This window comes from Mytilus californianus, unplaced genomic scaffold, assembly GCF_021869535.1.
Source record: "Mytilus californianus isolate M0D057914Y unplaced genomic scaffold, xbMytCali1.0.p SCAF_3, whole genome shotgun sequence".
NCBI classification, from domain to species: domain Eukaryota; kingdom Metazoa; phylum Mollusca; class Bivalvia; order Mytilida; family Mytilidae; genus Mytilus; species Mytilus californianus.
The window spans coordinates 81,457,884-81,475,040 of NW_026262679.1; the positions used below are offsets into that span (position 1 = coordinate 81,457,884).

At 32.5% G+C, this 17,157-nt stretch overlaps 1 protein-coding gene across 1 annotated transcript; it reads right to left on the reverse strand.

Annotated features, from left to right (window-relative positions):
• Positions 1–1,866: 1,866 nt before the first annotated feature.
• LOC127735195 (uncharacterized) lies at positions 1,867–10,308 on the reverse strand. The gene is made up of 2 exons (XM_052245318.1): positions 10,178–10,308; positions 1,867–3,589 (listed from the first exon to the last, which is right to left on the reverse strand). The coding sequence occupies exon 2, from the start codon at positions 3,447–3,449 to the stop codon at positions 1,896–1,898; it is 1,554 nt and encodes a 517-aa protein (XP_052101278.1). The 5' UTR covers positions 3,450–3,589; positions 10,178–10,308; the 3' UTR covers positions 1,867–1,895.
• Positions 10,309–17,157: the final 6,849 nt, after the last annotated feature.

Sequence of the window (17,157 nt, forward strand, 5' to 3'; positions counted from 1 at the left end):
GAATCAGAGCGTTGCATGTGGGAGATATATTCCTTTATTTTTAAATGATTTCAAAACTTTTATAACAGTCAGGAAATTTTAGTCTAAAAATTATATGTTTTTTTTAATTTCAGTATTTTACCATTTTTTGGGGGCAATTAACAGACGGTTTGAATTAAATATTTTTCACCTGCTACAATTGTAAACTTTCAAAGATTGTTATGAAACTTGGACAGAAGCTTATCTTCCAAGATCAAGAAAAACATTTAAAGAAAAGTTTGATTTCTTTTAAATTTTATAGTTTAACAGACAGCAGCAATCCCTGGCGAAACACAGGATTCCACGGAACCCTTTGAGTATGTTTATATCACACCTGACTATCTATGAAAATTTATTATTGCATGTACTTGTCCATTAACGAAATAATGGCATAAAAGGGGAGAAAACTAGATTAAGTCATAATAATCGAAAGAACGACACCATTGAAAATGTAGACTTGCTTTTTTTATATTACGAAAGGTTTTGATCTTTGGTCGATTGATTGTTTTACCTCACATCTCCTTTTAAACATATTTCATAGTAACAACTATTGTCCATTAGATTCCAAATCAACACACTGAATAAAATATACATGAAAAAATCAAGAAATTAGACTTTAAAGTATGTTGCTATTGATGAGTTTTAATGACAGAAATAGTATCTCTCTCTCAATAAATCATTAGCTTCCGTCGGACCCCTGCTTGGAGGTCCCTTGCCCTGTACCCGCTGGGGACCCTCAAAACCCTCGCCGACGTTCGGGCATACACTTAAAAATCGATAAGCGAGGGGTTTGTGGGTCCCCAGCGGGTACAGGGCAAGGGACCTCCCAGCAGGGGTCCGACGGAAGCTTACAATTTATTGAGAGAGAGATACTATTTCTGTCATTAATTTTCATGATTATGCTCTGGATACTCTTTTGATCATAAAAAAGATTCTGCCTATATTCTGTAAAATTTCATAAAGGTTTTACAAATTTATTGGTGTTTTAAAAAAAAATAACCACAGGCTGAACATAAATATTGACGACGCCAACGCCGATTAAGGAATGTCTCGCAGGCTCGACAAAACTGCATATCGTATCTCAGCAGATAATGAATTGCTTTAAACTTTAGGAAAAGGAGGACAATTCACAGTAGATTTAGATTTTGACAGAAAACGAACAAATAAATAATATGATACCATTTGATTAAAAAGTAAATTTCTTCCGACTTTTTAAGCAAATAGCCGTAAAAGTTAGGATGTAATATCCCGTTTATTATAAGTTTTCTAGAAGTACAGATGAACATCTTCACCAAATCTTTGTATCTGATAAAAAAATTTAGTAAAGGTTTTAAGTAATTTGTGCTAACGATTACGTTCATTGAAATCCATAACGTCACAACAGAATGGGCATAGCGTACGAGTTAGGGTATATAAACACCGTCAGATGGGACCAAAGGAACATAACCGTCCAAAAAAACAATATGGAATGAAAACTCGTTTCTTTTCGTATATTTTTGTATAGTATTCATGTTTTCTTTTTTTTTCTTTTTAAAAATTCAGGTAATGGCAGATTGATCTATGACTGTTTCTGTTCAGAGTTACAACTTGTAAGACATGGGTCGATTTTGAGTTACCATATTGTATAAACAGTTGGTTGCCTTCTAAATGTCTTTTGATTACTTGTATCGTAGGTGTTGTCTCATTGATGTGTACGCCACTATTCTCCTTTTATTCACATTGGAGACAAACATATTTGTGATATTAGTGATATTGTCATTTATCAAGACTGCTCCATTAATACTATTGTATACATACATTGTATAAATTACAAGACAAAATGTCTCTAGAAGTAGTTAAAAATTATGCTTTCTAATTTAAAAAGAAAAAGAAATGTTTTATTTATTTTCTCGTATATCAAGATAATATGTTAAAATACACATGTCCAAAGGTTCTAACTTTGCTCTTTCTTCCAGAACCTTGTCAATAAAATTTCTACTCTTGTAACGGCGAAGAAAAGAACAATCGGGCGACCACCAGGCATGTTTATACCAAGGATTATCATCTTTTTCCCAGTTTCTTACACCATAACCACAATGGTGACACACAACCTTGTCCTCTAAATGTGTAAAATAAAACCCAGCTGTTGACAAATGACATGGATCAGGACATGATTCAATTGGCCAGTTATCAAATGTTTTTAAGCGGTTATCACATTCTATATATTCCACATTGTAAACATCATTTCGTTTCAATTTTGTAAATCTGCACTTATTTATAAATTCCTCAGTTTTAGAAGCACGTACGTATGGACAGTTAAAATACCACTTTGCATGTCTTGCCCACGGATCTTCGTCAGGTTTTAGATCCCACGAAACACCATCACAATAAAAGCATCGAAGAATGGTGTTTTTCGGGTCATAAAAATAGCCAGCCTCTGCTATACTTTCCTTTTTTGGTTCTTTATTTATTGGCCAGTTAACAAAAGTCTCAATTCTTGCATCTAGAGATACGAATTTCGGATGGGAAACTGTTTGTACATTTTGATTTTCTATCAGTGCATCATGAATTAAACTTCTACATTCGTTTCGGATAGTCTTAGTTTGAGTTCCTTTCATCTTCCACATAATACCCCAAAATTGTTCCTTAGGTGGCTTCAGAACACATCTTACTAACTCATTGAATTCTTTTGTTTCATTGATATCACCTCTGTGTAGAATATTGGCTTGCTTTTCCAGTATTAAACTTATTTGTTTAATGTTTAAGTTCTTAGAAAATTCTTTGAAGCAATGTGCTATTTGATATGGCTTGTCAGTAAACTGTGAAAATGTTTTCATAGTTAATGATACCCGATTCTCTTTAAATGAAATACCACACGTATTCATCGCAGATGAAAAAAATCTTAAGTCAGAGTGTTGTGACAAAAAATGTAACAGATCATTTGCTATCGGTTTTGCTAAAAAAGAAAAGACTTCGTGAACTGGTGCTGTATGCAATTTTTGGCGTAATGATACAGCTGCCTCATCTATTCCGTTTTCTGCATTTCGGGTGTTATCATCGGCAAAAGAACTAAATTTATCGTTGCTTTCTATAGCTCTGACTAATTTAGAAAGCCATGTACTTTCGTTATCCTGAATGTCCAACACATTAAGTGGTTTTAGAATTCTAGGTATGGTACAGTTGTCCAATGCTACAGGAATAAGTACACCAGTTTCGCCATCTTCACCTCGATTCAAACATTCTTCAAGTGCTAAATCTAAATCGTATCTGCAACGAGGACTTTCTACAAATGTCTTACTCAGAATCACTATAATTTTCATTGCTTGTTCTAGATTTTTTATTATTGTACTTGCATACGAATGCCTCGCTAAAAAATCTCGGCCACGGTACCAACAAATAAACCCGGCAGACTCTAATATGTTGACTGTTACTTTAACCCACTGTCTATCCATTTCAACATCTCTGTAGAGAAATCATGCATGATATCTTTTCCCAAATGCTAAAAGCTTCCATTGTCTCTCAGGACTATAGCTTATATTACTGACTGCAGTCGAATCACCAAGAGCTGCCATTTATCTAGATTATGGTAAATCTGAAACACATTTGAAGCACTATTAAGATTTTTAAAAGTTTCAAATCATTCATGATATCTAGCTAATTATTCCCAATAAACGTCAAAAAGAGTCTTAGAATTTAATACAGATTTTAATCCACTTACAATGATTTTTCAATCTGTTTATTACATGTTACCTTCTTTATAAGTATAGTTTTATAAAATATACCGTAGTTTTTAAGAAAGTTTTAGGACGGTTTTGTATGATAAATTCAAAGAAATCGGCACTCCAGAATTGGCAGCAGCCATTTGAATCTCATATAAATACGTTCGCATGTTACTCACTTGGCAATAATTTGCAAAAAGATCATTATTTTTTTATTATCAATTATAATGACTACAGAAACTATAAAAACAAAACTAAACTTCTTATATAGAATAGAATTTTGTTTTACTATTTTTTAATGACCTACTTGCCCAATATGTCAGGAATTTCGATTATATTGTGGCAGTGACTGTGAAATACTCCTAGTTTAATGATGGTTTGTTATTAAGTTTTGGCATTGCACCTTGTGACCAGATTTTTAAACCTCTCTTGATACACTAGTAGATAGACTTACAATAATTTAGGTAAAATGTTAACTTGAAATGGTTGCAGGTATTCCTATCAACACCAATTACCTTTTTAATAGCAGACCTGTACCTGTATTGTCATGAATCACAGATTATGACCAAACTCAATAAAGATACGTCTGAATTTATTTTAATTGAGAATTTTAATAACAATTACCGTTAACTAGATGATATTTTTGCTTGAAATGAATAATAAAGAATTTTCTAATTAAACGGTGAAATTTACAAAAAACAACATACTTTGAATAAATCTAATAATAATGGTCCTTTTCAAGATTTGGATAATTCAGTTTCACAAGGGAAACTCTTTACAAAAATGATGATTTTTCGTTTACTATTATTATTCAGTAATTTTCGTTTTTTTGACGGTGATGTTCTTCTAGCCTCCTCTTTTTACGGTGTGTATATTTCACAACTTGATCGCTATGCTCGTGTCTGTAATGACGTTATAGGTATCAATGAACGCAATCAATGTATAACTGTTAAATTATTAAGTTAGGGATTTCGTGACCACTTAATAAATGTGTTACTTAACTCTTTCATAGATACATAGAATAAATTGTAATTGTGGCTATACTTTTAGATTTCTTAATAAATCGGGATATCACAGACTTTTTTTACGGTGATGTTATTTATAGGGCCCGTTAATTCAGATATGATCCATTTAAAGTCCTTGGTCCTTTGAAAAACGTATTCTTCAAGGTGAATAATTTAACACCGTAGTAAAATCTTTAGATATTGTGTCTTATTGATACTAACATTGCTTTTGTGTTCGAAAAAAAATAAAACACAACAAAATAGATTTTGCTGTATAGCTATGCGTACTTATGATCTGTTGGTACCGTTTCCTAATATTTTGGCATAGCAAATGCTTTTCTCATTCTGTTTATGACGTCTTTTATTATAAATCTCTTGGATGAGTACTGCTTGATGGGAGAACAGGATTTAGTTATTAGTTGTAATTGGCTTTGCACTAGCTTTAAGCAACTGCGAGTACCATCATCTCGGTGATTTGTTTCTACTTTTCTATTGTTTTTATGTTAGTTGTTTTTGTGCTTATTACCAATCTATTGAGCTAAGCCATTTAAAACGTTTTTTACAGTTTGTTGTTATGTTGTGATGTTACACCACTGTCCTAGGTTAAGTGGGATGAGCGCTCACAAACATATTTAACCAAACCACATTATTTATGTTCCTGTCCGAAGTCAGGAGCCTGTAATTCAGTGATTGTTGGTTCATGTCTGTTATATTTGTGTTTTTTTTTCGTAAATTGTTTGATTATAAACTAGATCGTTAGTTTTCCCGTTTGAATTTTTTCACATTTTATCATGTCCGGGACTTTTATCGCGTACAGTTACATTTAACACTGAGGAGGTAATTTAAGACAAATATAAAATATCTAAACAAATTTGCTGAAATCGCAGGATGCAATTTTATGTGCTCAAGATGATTGGTTATTGGATTTTGAGAAAGGGAATCTTTGTGAATTATATCGAGAATATAAAACTTTAATGAATTATTTCATGATACATTTCAACAATTTGCAAATTTGCAAGTTCCAAATACAGTCGTGTATTGACATTAAATGAAACACTAATGGAATGATATAATGAAGAAAGTTACCAGATGGAAACGATTAACTCTGTTCAAACCAATGACCGAATAATTTGTATTATCAATGCATATTTACCAACTATGAGGTCAAACTCGGGAATAAAGTAATCTAAATTTAGATACAGATAAAATTTGCAGATTTTCGAACTATAACCTCATACTCGGGAATAAAGTACATTCAATACAAATTTAGATAAATATAAATTTTCAGAGGCAAAAATAATGTTATGTGCTTTTTTTATATGGCAGAGATCTAAATAGAAATTATGAAATTCAAGACAAAGCCAACATAATATAATATTTGAAAAAACGATAGATTACAACAGTTAGAAGCTGAAGATCTCCTACCATATAACGGAAAATCAACATCGAAGATTGATAATATCTGCACATCAAACAATAAACTTATAAGTAAGCTCAACTCAGACATTTAGAAAGAACGCACTGAACTTATCTCCCAGTGCACAGTCCAGCTTAATCTACCACTTCAAATTGACAATAAAATTAATAGCAATGCAGTATGCATAAAATGGATGAGAAAAATGTTTCCGAAGTGCATTCAGTAAAGCAATAAAAAGGAATATAAAATCTAAATCAAAATGACCAAAGAGCATCAACGACTAAAGAAAAAAAAAATCAACTACTAATTACATGTATTATGATGGAATTTATCAAATATGCTGCAGGAACAACCATCCCAGCAAAAACTGTCAAAATTTTGTGGCCCAATATGCAAGGTGTCAAAACCTGAAAAATGGCCAAATATAAGTATTAAAAAAAAGTACAGATTCAGATTTAAATGGAAGAAAAAAAGCAATGCTAAGCAATTTCTAATGCATATGTACTCTCTGTTGAACATTTCGAAGAGAGCTTGTTGTTCCACCTGGTAACAGTATTTAATCATCTACTGGCTTAGAAAAAAACCTCTTTCAGTTTAAAAATCTTTATGCAGTATGTAAGAAAAGATAATGATGATAAAATACTATATAAATAAGCAACACGACGGGTGCCACATGTGGAGCAGGATCTGCTTACCCTTCCGGAGCACCTGAGATCTACCCCAGTTTTTGGTGGGGTTCGTGTTGCTTAGTCTTTAGTTTTCTATGTTGTGTCATCTGTATTATTATTTGTCTGTTTGTCTTTTTATTTTTGGCCATGGCGTTGTCAGTTTGTTTTCGATCTATGAGTTTGACTGTCCCTCTGGTATCTTTCGTCCCTCTTCTATAGAGTTATTATCGTCTCATCAATTGTAGGGACATTTTTTCGAACAAGTTATCCACAATAGAGTCATATCAAAACTGGATATGCTTTCGGATTTTATAATTTGGATTCACCAGGGGTCTTTCACCAGCAATGCAGCAGATTCAAATAATCGTAAATATATGTAAAGATACATCTTAACTATTTGACAAAAATGGTTGTTTTACATCACATAATTTACTTTAGTACAGACCCAAAAGAGGAAGATGTATATACCAAGGGACATTCAATATCCAGTAAGGAATCAGAGGACGATTTCGGTCATGTTGACTTATATTATTCATAGATTTAGTCTTGCTGATAATTTGTTCTCTTTAAATTTTCTCTCTATAATAGTTTTCAAGATAATAGGTAAAAATGGAAAACAAATTGTAAAATTCGTCATTTAAAGGCAATAACACGTATAAGAAGTCGTCTGACGGGTTTGATGTAAATGGACAGTAGGTAGATCTCATCATTTTGAACATTTATGCGGTTTTCAAGATAATAGACAAAACTTGCACTTAATCCCTATGTTTTATTTTTAGCCATGTTGGTTAATTAGCAGGCGGAGTCATCAGAGTCAGACTACATACCCAAATAAGGATTATGGCCAAGTTTGTTTAATTCCGCCCTGTAGTTTTCGAGGAGAAGATGTTTGAAAAAGTGAACGACGACGGACGCCAAGTGATGAGAAAAGCTAACTGTGGCCTTTGGGCGTGGTGAGCTAAAAAAAGAATACGGAAATGAAGACCCCTCTAGACCCTGATATATATGTTGCATGTTCTTTTCAGGTTGTTATACAGGTACTGTAAACGAACTTATTTTCGAGAAAAAACTGATCTTTGCAAATATGTAAATACTAAGATCTTCTCTTACATAAATAAAAAGACAAAGCTAGAAAATCGCAGAGACAAATCGCCGCGAAATCGGTTGAAAATAGCTTAACGCGAAAAAAAAGTATCCGCGAAATTAAGTAGGCTTACAATAGTGTCGTAAACTGAATATAACAAAAAATAGTCAGACCATGTAATCTTTTTCAGATAAATCAAACTCAACATTCAGGAACAGCAATCTCTGTGATAATGTTATTTTTGGGCTCTCTTAGACTTTAAAATGAATAAACGAATTCTTATATCATTTCGCTCAATCTTGTAATCAAAGGATACCAATCTACAAGAAGCCTAAGAAAGATAAAAGTCTTGCAAACTCATGAACTAACATTGCTTGAATTAGAGCAACAGTAGTTTACCGAGGTTTAAATCTCGTAAATCGGTTATGAAGAGACAAATCAGGGTAACAATCAAAAATTGAGGGAATCGCATGAACTCCTAAAGAATTAACAATTATAGGTAACCGTACGGCCTTCAACAATGATCAAAACCCATACCGCATATCAAGCTATAAAAGAACCCGAAATGACAAATGTAACAATTGGAATACCGACTGTCTGCTGACATATGAATCCACGAAACACAACAAATGTTGACGATCAAAAGTCTTACATTTTTATGATATTATCTTCGGTGTGTTTTGTGTGGTAATCAATATTGTTCTTTACAAGTGATATTTTTCATGACCTTAAACAAGGAATTTGAATCTATGTTTCCTATGTTTTGTAGAAAAGGCTCTTTTTAAAAAAAAACCATGTAGTCAATCTTTCAACTGAGCATGGGGAATAAAAATTTAAAGCGTAGATTGAAAAATCAGGTTTTGATATAACAGTAAAATTATTAAGATTGTGATTGAAGACTTTGGAGTAGATCTTTAGAATTTTTTGAAGAATCCACATCTGATTGACACCACTGGCTAAATATACCTCGTCTCAATATAATTATGTGTGAAGGCCAATTCTGTGAAGTTTAATATTCAATTGGTTCCGTAGTGTTAGATGAGAAGATATTTGAAAAAGTTTACGGACGCAAAGTAATAACAAAGCTAAACTGACATTTGGCAAGCTACAATCATGGGGAACTACATCTAGACAATTCTTATCATAAGGTGGTGTACGAAATCTAATCCTTTAGAATATGAAATGATAAACCTCGAAATGTAAAGTTTGAAACAGTATAAATTGTGAAACAATGTTTTGATGCACATTGGTGTTGTCCACACAGGAAAATAGATCCGATTGAATCATACGTAGTAAGAAAGATAAAAAAAGAGAGGCGAAAGATACTAAAGGGACATTCAAACTCATAAGTCGAAAATAAGCTGACAACACCATGGCTAAAAAAGAAAATGACCAACAGACAAACTATAGTACACAAAATAAAAACAGAAAACTAAAGACAGGGCAACACGAACCCCACCAAAAACTGGGGGAGATCTCAGGTGCATCGAAAGGGTAAGCAGATTCTGCTCCACATGTGGCACCCGTCGTGTTGCTCATGTAAGTTCAAACCCGGTGATAAGTCTAATTCGGTAGGTCACATTCGGGGAAAAGGGGACGGGATTATAGTTGGAGTTGAACATATCCGTCGTCATCTGTGAAACAGATATTCCATAACGGTCAACCAACTCATGATGGCGTCCGCAAAATTTTCGAAGGGATGATTTCAACTTCACTGGTTTAATAGATTCCTTGTGAACAGCAACCCTCTATCAAGGAAGTCATGATAGGAAATGCAATCCCTAGAATATCGTATCAACTGGGAGATATATACTCCATATGCAGGCGCTGCTGGAATGTTGCTACATAGAAATGGAAAGTTCACAATTGGGAAGCTGAAATCATCTCTTTCATGTCGTCGAGTTTTATTTTCAACCTATCCTCATGGTCAATTTCTAGATGTAAGTCAAGATATGAGGCAGACTTAGTTCGATGGGATAGACGCGTTCAACATAGTCACCAAATTTATAAGTATTTAGTGAGAGAACATCATCTATATAGTGAAGTTAAAGGATAGTGCTAACTTCTTTTCGTTCTTCCTTAGAAGTTCCTGTGCGAAGTCCGCTTCATAAGAATAAAGGAACAAGTCGGCAAGAAGAGGAGCATAGTAAATAATTTTCAAGTTATTTTTTGTTGTTTAAATCATCACACACCTTCTTTCAGTATAGTGTTTACTTACCGTTAAATAGATCAATGTATTTTGAAATCGAAAGTTAACTTAATCACAACGAATTTGCGTAAATTCTTACCTCTCATATTAAATTCTTCACATTAAAGTAGTACATAAATATTAGCATAGATCTGAGCAAGTTTAGCCTTACACATAAGGTTACTATTTAAGTGTAATATATATCACTTAAATAAAATCGTTCGATTCGTGTGCAAATATTACATAACCAAAATAAATACTTCACTTGAAGTGTTGTTTAAAATAGATCCTACATTTGATGACAAAAACATGTTCTGTTTGAAAAGATGACATTCTAGGCAAAGAAATATATTATTAATTTTTTATCTATTGCTTTTAAAAACAATCAACTGCCTTTTAGGAAACCGACTACTTTTGCCAGAAGGAGGACTATTTCGTTCAATCTACTTCCGGGTAAGTTATTAATGTTGGCTGAACTTTTTACAGAGGTACCCGAAGGTGTTGAAATTCATGCATACAGAGGTTGACGTGTTTTTTTTCTAAATAAAGGTCTTGAATTCAGTATAAAGAGTTTTACTTTGATTTTAGATAAAGGGTTGTGATTCATGTATATGTAGTTTGATAGATAAAGTAAGAAATGCCTGAACTTCGCTTTGTTCGACAAGCATGTTCTGATTAAGTAGACATTAATTCACAACAGCAGATATTTTTAAATAGGCTTTTTGTGAGAAAAAAATGTGTCCTATTGGACCCCCTTTTCACAGGACACTTTTTTTTTTTTTTGCTTATTCTTTGATAGTAAAATATTATTCAATGACAGAATGATTCGTTGAAAGTTATTCATCTTAATACGACCTGAGTTTATCTCGTTGTATTTGAATATTGCGTGATAATTCGGGACCAAACATACACCTGTTTTGAAGGAGGGGCTGATGTTTTTATCAGGACATAAATATAAAAAAAAATTTAATTTTTTCAATACCATATAGGAAAAAAGAAATATTTTAAAAGAAATAAGAGGCCATTCCCCTTATGGTTCAATGATTGTTATACATTTTATATTACTAAATGATTTCCGATAAGTCACTTTTTGGTGTTATACATTTTATATTACTCAATGATTTCCGATAAGTCACTTTTTGTTGTTATACATTTTATATTACTCAATGAATTAAGGGCGTCTGCTATGTACTAAATGTAAATTACCTAATAACCTGAGCTGATCTCCTAGGAATAGAATGACTCTAGATCTATTATACTGAGATCCCTTACTTATATATACCAAAAAGGTCCATAAAGCCAGACAAAATCAAACGATCGACCATATCAACCAGCAAAACGAATAGAAGACAATTGTCACATTCCTGACTTGGTACAGACATTCTCTGAAGAAAATGGTGGGTTAGACTTGGTTTTATATCTAGCCTACCTCCCACCTGAATGGCAGTTGTTTATAGCTCTATTAAATTCACAAAATCGGGCGACCAATTCTAATAAACATTATTCTGATTTAAACGTTTTATTCAAATAATCGAGAAGATTGCATATTGTACAAAAATCAAAACGCCATATTCTTCAAGTCATTAAAAATAGTAAAATGTTTGTTTGTCACAACTTATCAGAAATTTTGTTTTTCAATGCTCATCAACTTCGTAAATGACACTGATGATTCTTATGAAGACGTATCAAATTATGAGACCGTTTTTTTTTTAGTTTTCTGTCACCACTGGTTCGATGCCACTGTTGACGTGAAAAATCGTTGATGTGGTTATTTTCGTTAAATGTCTTCTGCCGACATGCATGAGTAGCCTTAGCCAGATTTGGCACAACTTTTAAGGTCTTATGGTTCTAAATGATCTTCAACTTCGCAATTACTTTGGCATTTCAACTGTTGTTTTTTTTTAGGTATGACAACAATGAGTCCTATGTAGACGAAACGTGCGTCTGGCGTATTAACTATAAGCCTGTTATCTTTAATGAGTTATTACAGATAATAATTTTTGTTTAAACATTTTCCTATGATTTTTTAATCTGAATTTACAAACATTTAAAATAGTTATATTCACACATTTATTTATATTGAAGGTTCCACTGACAATGAAAAAAAACGGCGTGTCTAAAAAACTTGGTTGTGGAATTTAGGTAGATATGTGAAATTTGTACCATAATAAGGATTATATTGAACAGTCTGAAAAATTTTTATGTAATCTACCATTTTCTACATAAGGAAATGCCTATGCCAAATCAGGAATATGACGGTTGGTTTCCATTCGTTTGATGTGTTTGAGCATTTGATTTTGCCATTTTAAAAAGGACGTTCCGTTTTGAATTTCCCTTGGAGTTCGGTGTTTTTGTTATTTTACTTTTTGAGTAGGGAAAGGGCATTTGAGTACAATGTACATATCCTTGTGTGATAGGGAATACCATTAGTTCGATTGGAAATATATAACTAACTGGCGTACCAAATTATAAGTTTGGTATCTCGGATGACTTTTTTATTCACTTGAATTAAGTTTTATCAAATATCGTTATTTTGATACTACAAGTTCTCATGGTTATCTTTATACCAAAATTATGACATTTCTTTTCCTGGCGTTAATTTTCTTTTCCTTAAAATTTCTCAATTCTATAAAGCGTTTGCCTAACTTGACGTGTCGTTGTTCATAGCAATAGAATTACTACTTAAAGGCATTTACAGTAATGATATATTTATCATAAATCAGTTAAAACGCTGACTAAATTTAACACTTTAACAGGGATTAATTTTGAAGTATGAAATTACACTTCCTGGAATTTTATGAAAATGGTATTTCGCAAAAGCAGTTTATGACTTTATTATTTGTAAAGCAACTAGTTTAGGAATTGTCCATATTGCAAAGTCAATTCATTTGGTTGTATTTTGGATTTTTATGAAATTTTGTATGCATTAAGATCTAATTGGATTGTGATTTGAATATCACAAATATATTTTTTTTTATTTCATGAATATATTTTGAAACATGTTTAGTTATATAATTATCACTGCGTCGACATAACAGTTTGTTCCGCCCAGTACCCATACTTCGGCAGTATCATGATTTCTTTATCCTGCATACATCTAGGTAAATATTTGTCCACATCACGTATAGTGCGCACATATATCTTACAAACACTGGTTCGGCATGGCTGTTGATTGACCATTAGTTCATAAATGGTCAAATCCGCACAGTAGCTATTGCTATTTATTCTGTATACTAATATTTTATTTACCAATTTCCAGTTCATGAATTATTTAATTGTATAAATGATTAGATCGCAATTTCTCAGGCAAATTGACCTTAGATATGATGTTTTGCTATTTTGGAATGCTCCTCAACATCGTACTTTATTTGGCCTTTTAAATTTTTTTGATTTGAGCGTCACTGACGAGTCTTTTGAAGACCAAACGCGCGTCTGGCGTACAAAACTTAAAGCCTGGTATCTATGATGAGTTTATTTGCTATTTTGGACAGAAGATGCCATAGGTGCGCAATGATAAAGTACTACAAAACGGTACACACACAACTTAAGACTCAGCAACACAACCAAACAATACCATGATTGAACTGGCGTGCTCCGAAATTTCAACAGTTCCTGCTTCATTTATTCCTGTTAATTCATTGTAGAAAAATTGTCTTATATGGCATCATATAATAACGAGTTCGTAAGTATCTGTTGTCTAACCATAAGATATTACCAAATTCATGAACAATCGGTACATGAAATTTTTTTAATTCCAATACATGACCTAAAGTTTGAAACTGAAAAGGTTTTCTTTACAAATGATACACAAGAGCTTTACTGATAGAAGTAATAGTTATACACCGAGGGATAGGTGTGTCGGGGTTTCTTATCCAGACACGCCGTATCCCTAGGTGTATAACTAACTTACACCCAAAGCTAAACCCTATATTTGTTAACATTGATTATTAAATGAAAAAGAATGAATAGCATATTTATTGACAAAATCGAACCATGAATTATAAGAAAAATATTTTTTTTTTACATGAAACCCCACTAGTAACCTTACTTAGATTTTACAAATGTCATAGTTGCTGTTTTGCATATTCCCGTTAAATCCTGGTGCTAATATGGATCAGAAGTTCAAGGTTGACCGTTTCGTGCATTCTTATCACCAAAAAAAATACATTCTGCTCCTTGTATGCAGTTGTCAATATGGACGGGTATAAGACGGACGACAATTTGAGTCAGGCGTTGGATTTGGTAGAAGAGACTAAAGATAAAGGCAATATCATAACACAAAGTACTTACCTGTATCAGTTTAATGAAGGTAATGATCATATATGTATTTTTTATGTTACGGTTTAAAAAAAAAAAAAAGCCCTCCCCACTTCTGGAGAATAAACAAACATTCATATTCGGACACACTGAGGGATAGGTGTGTCTGGATTAGAAACCCGACGACCGGGATCCGGGGGGGGGGGAGGGGGGGGGGGTGTCCGGGAGTTAGAATCCCTGTTTTTTTTAAGATCAATGCTTTAGAATAAAGACATATGACTGGGATCAAAAATTTTACCTTCAAGTAAAGGAGTATTAAGGGAGCAACCTTTTTACCTTCAAAGGGGATTGGGGGGTATGGTTTTTTGTCGGAGTCAGGATTTTTTTCTCGCAAATCGCGAACAATCTTATTTAGTACTTCAACGCTATCAATCAAATTATTTTTCCATTGAAGGATTTTTTTTATTCAAAATAGATGCTTAATATTTTTTTCACTATTTGAATTTCCTAAAATGTGTTTTTTAACGTCTTGAAACAACTTGTAGTGAACACTATTAGTAATTTCTTATGTTCATGCTATTTAAAAAATAATCAATTTCTATTGTAATGAATAACAATGGACTTTGTTTTCGGGATGTAGAAGCAGGGGTTTCCAGAAACCCCGCTCGTCACACCCTGTGGTCAAAATCCATTGTTATTTGTAACAGGCATGGGGCGAATTACATTGCAATGTAATGCATTACATTACAATTACTTTGACAAAACCATGCATTAAATTACAATTACAATCACATGCATTTATCAAAGTAATGCATTAAATTACAATTACTTTTGCAAAGTAATGCATTGAATTACACATTACATTTGTAAATTTTATTATCAAGTGAAAAGAAAAATCAAGCATTTTGAAAAACAACATGAAATCACAAAAGATTCTAGCATATCCTTGGCTTTAGTATGAATAAGTTTAGACGAGAGATGTTTTCTGCTTGGAATGTTAAATTTTGGGTCAAGTTTTTAACAATGTTCTTGAAGTTTTGGCTGTCAATTGTAGCAAACAGAAGTAAATCACCAGCAATATACTGAATTAATGCATCTGTAGCCTCCTTTTGCTTAGGATCATCCCAATGATATTTCGGACTACCTGACTGTTTCACAAAACTTATCAAAGTTAGTTGCTCTTCTATCTTTGATTTTAAAGTTTCAATATATAATGCATCTCTGTGTTTCTCTGCAGAAAAGAAGTGACAGAGATGAAGTTTAATCTTCATTTTAACTTAATGTTAACTTTTCTTTTATAAATATACATTTGTTTTTGTTTTTTTTCTAATTTCAATCAAAATATTTACTGAGAAATTCTTTCCTAATTATAAAATAAACACAGAACTTAATTTATGACCAAATGTTGTTGATTGTAAAACAAACTAATTAGTGTTTTATGACAATGTTCAATTATCTGTTATTTAATTATGACAAGGTACTCTCTGATCTTTTGACAACAATGGAACACTTTTACAGTAATGCTTTTCAAATATCAATCTTTTTATGCAGGAAAATATATGAAATAAAATGAAATAAAAAACTAAGTAAGAAAATGATAATCCCATTCTTTATTATGATTAAGTACAAGTGGGTAAAGTGTGAAAAATAAATAGAAAATAAATATTCATATGATAATTTTTTAGTTAATCAAGAAATCTTATATTCTGCTTTTAAATATCAAACAATCTGTTAAAAGATATATATATAGTATCAGAAAAAAAGTAATGCAATGTAATGCATGAAATTACACAACTTTTTGCTAAAGTAATGCATTAAATTACAATTACATGTAATGCTAAAATTGCTTAATTACACATTACATGCAATTACTTGGAAAATGTAATGCATTACCATACATTACAATTACAAATTTGCAATACCCCATGCCTGATTTGTAACAATAGATCTATTCAATTTACACTTGTTTCAGAAATAAAAACTATGAAGTATAACAATAGAATTGGGGTGTAAGATCATAGAAACACCACAAACTGGAATTATTGGAAGAAAAACACACCGCAGAGACTTACTTCAAAAGCAACGTGTACCTCTTCAAAAACCTAGGGATGTATTCAGGTATTCCGGAAGCGTAAACATTTCCTGTTCCACTAAAGACAACCACCCTGTTGCTCATTGCAATTGAAAAAAGATAATTCGCCGCTTAAGTCAAATCGAAGAAAAGGGAAGGAATTTTGGCAACGACAAGTGGAACATATTCTTGGTAATATGTGACACATATATCCCCTAATTGTCCACCAAATCATTATGATACTGTACTGTAAAATTTTCAAAGAGATTGCTTCAACTTTACAATTAAGAAAGAACCATTGGTTCAATAGCTTTCCTGTAGAACAGAAACCATCTACCAAGGAAATCATGATAGAACACATAAGCCCTTAAATATCGTATCTACTTCGAAAAAAAAAGTAAAATCACAAAAATACTGAACTCCGAGGAAAATTCAATCGGAAAGTCCCTAATCACATGGCAAAATCAAATGACAAAACACATCAAACGAATGGACAACAACTGTCATATTCCTGACTTGGTACAGGCATTTTCGAACTTATTCTCAATATGCAGGTGCTACAGGAATGTTCAAAACGAGAAAATTGCAATAATCACTTTTGTCGTAAAGTTTAGTTCTTCATCGATCTTTATATTCGTTTCTGCATATGAAACTCGTAACCTTATCCAAGGTATCCTTTATTTCAAGTTCAAGGTGGTAGATGTGATTTAATAACACTATTAATTTTGTGCGTTTGAAGCGATTTTGTTTTA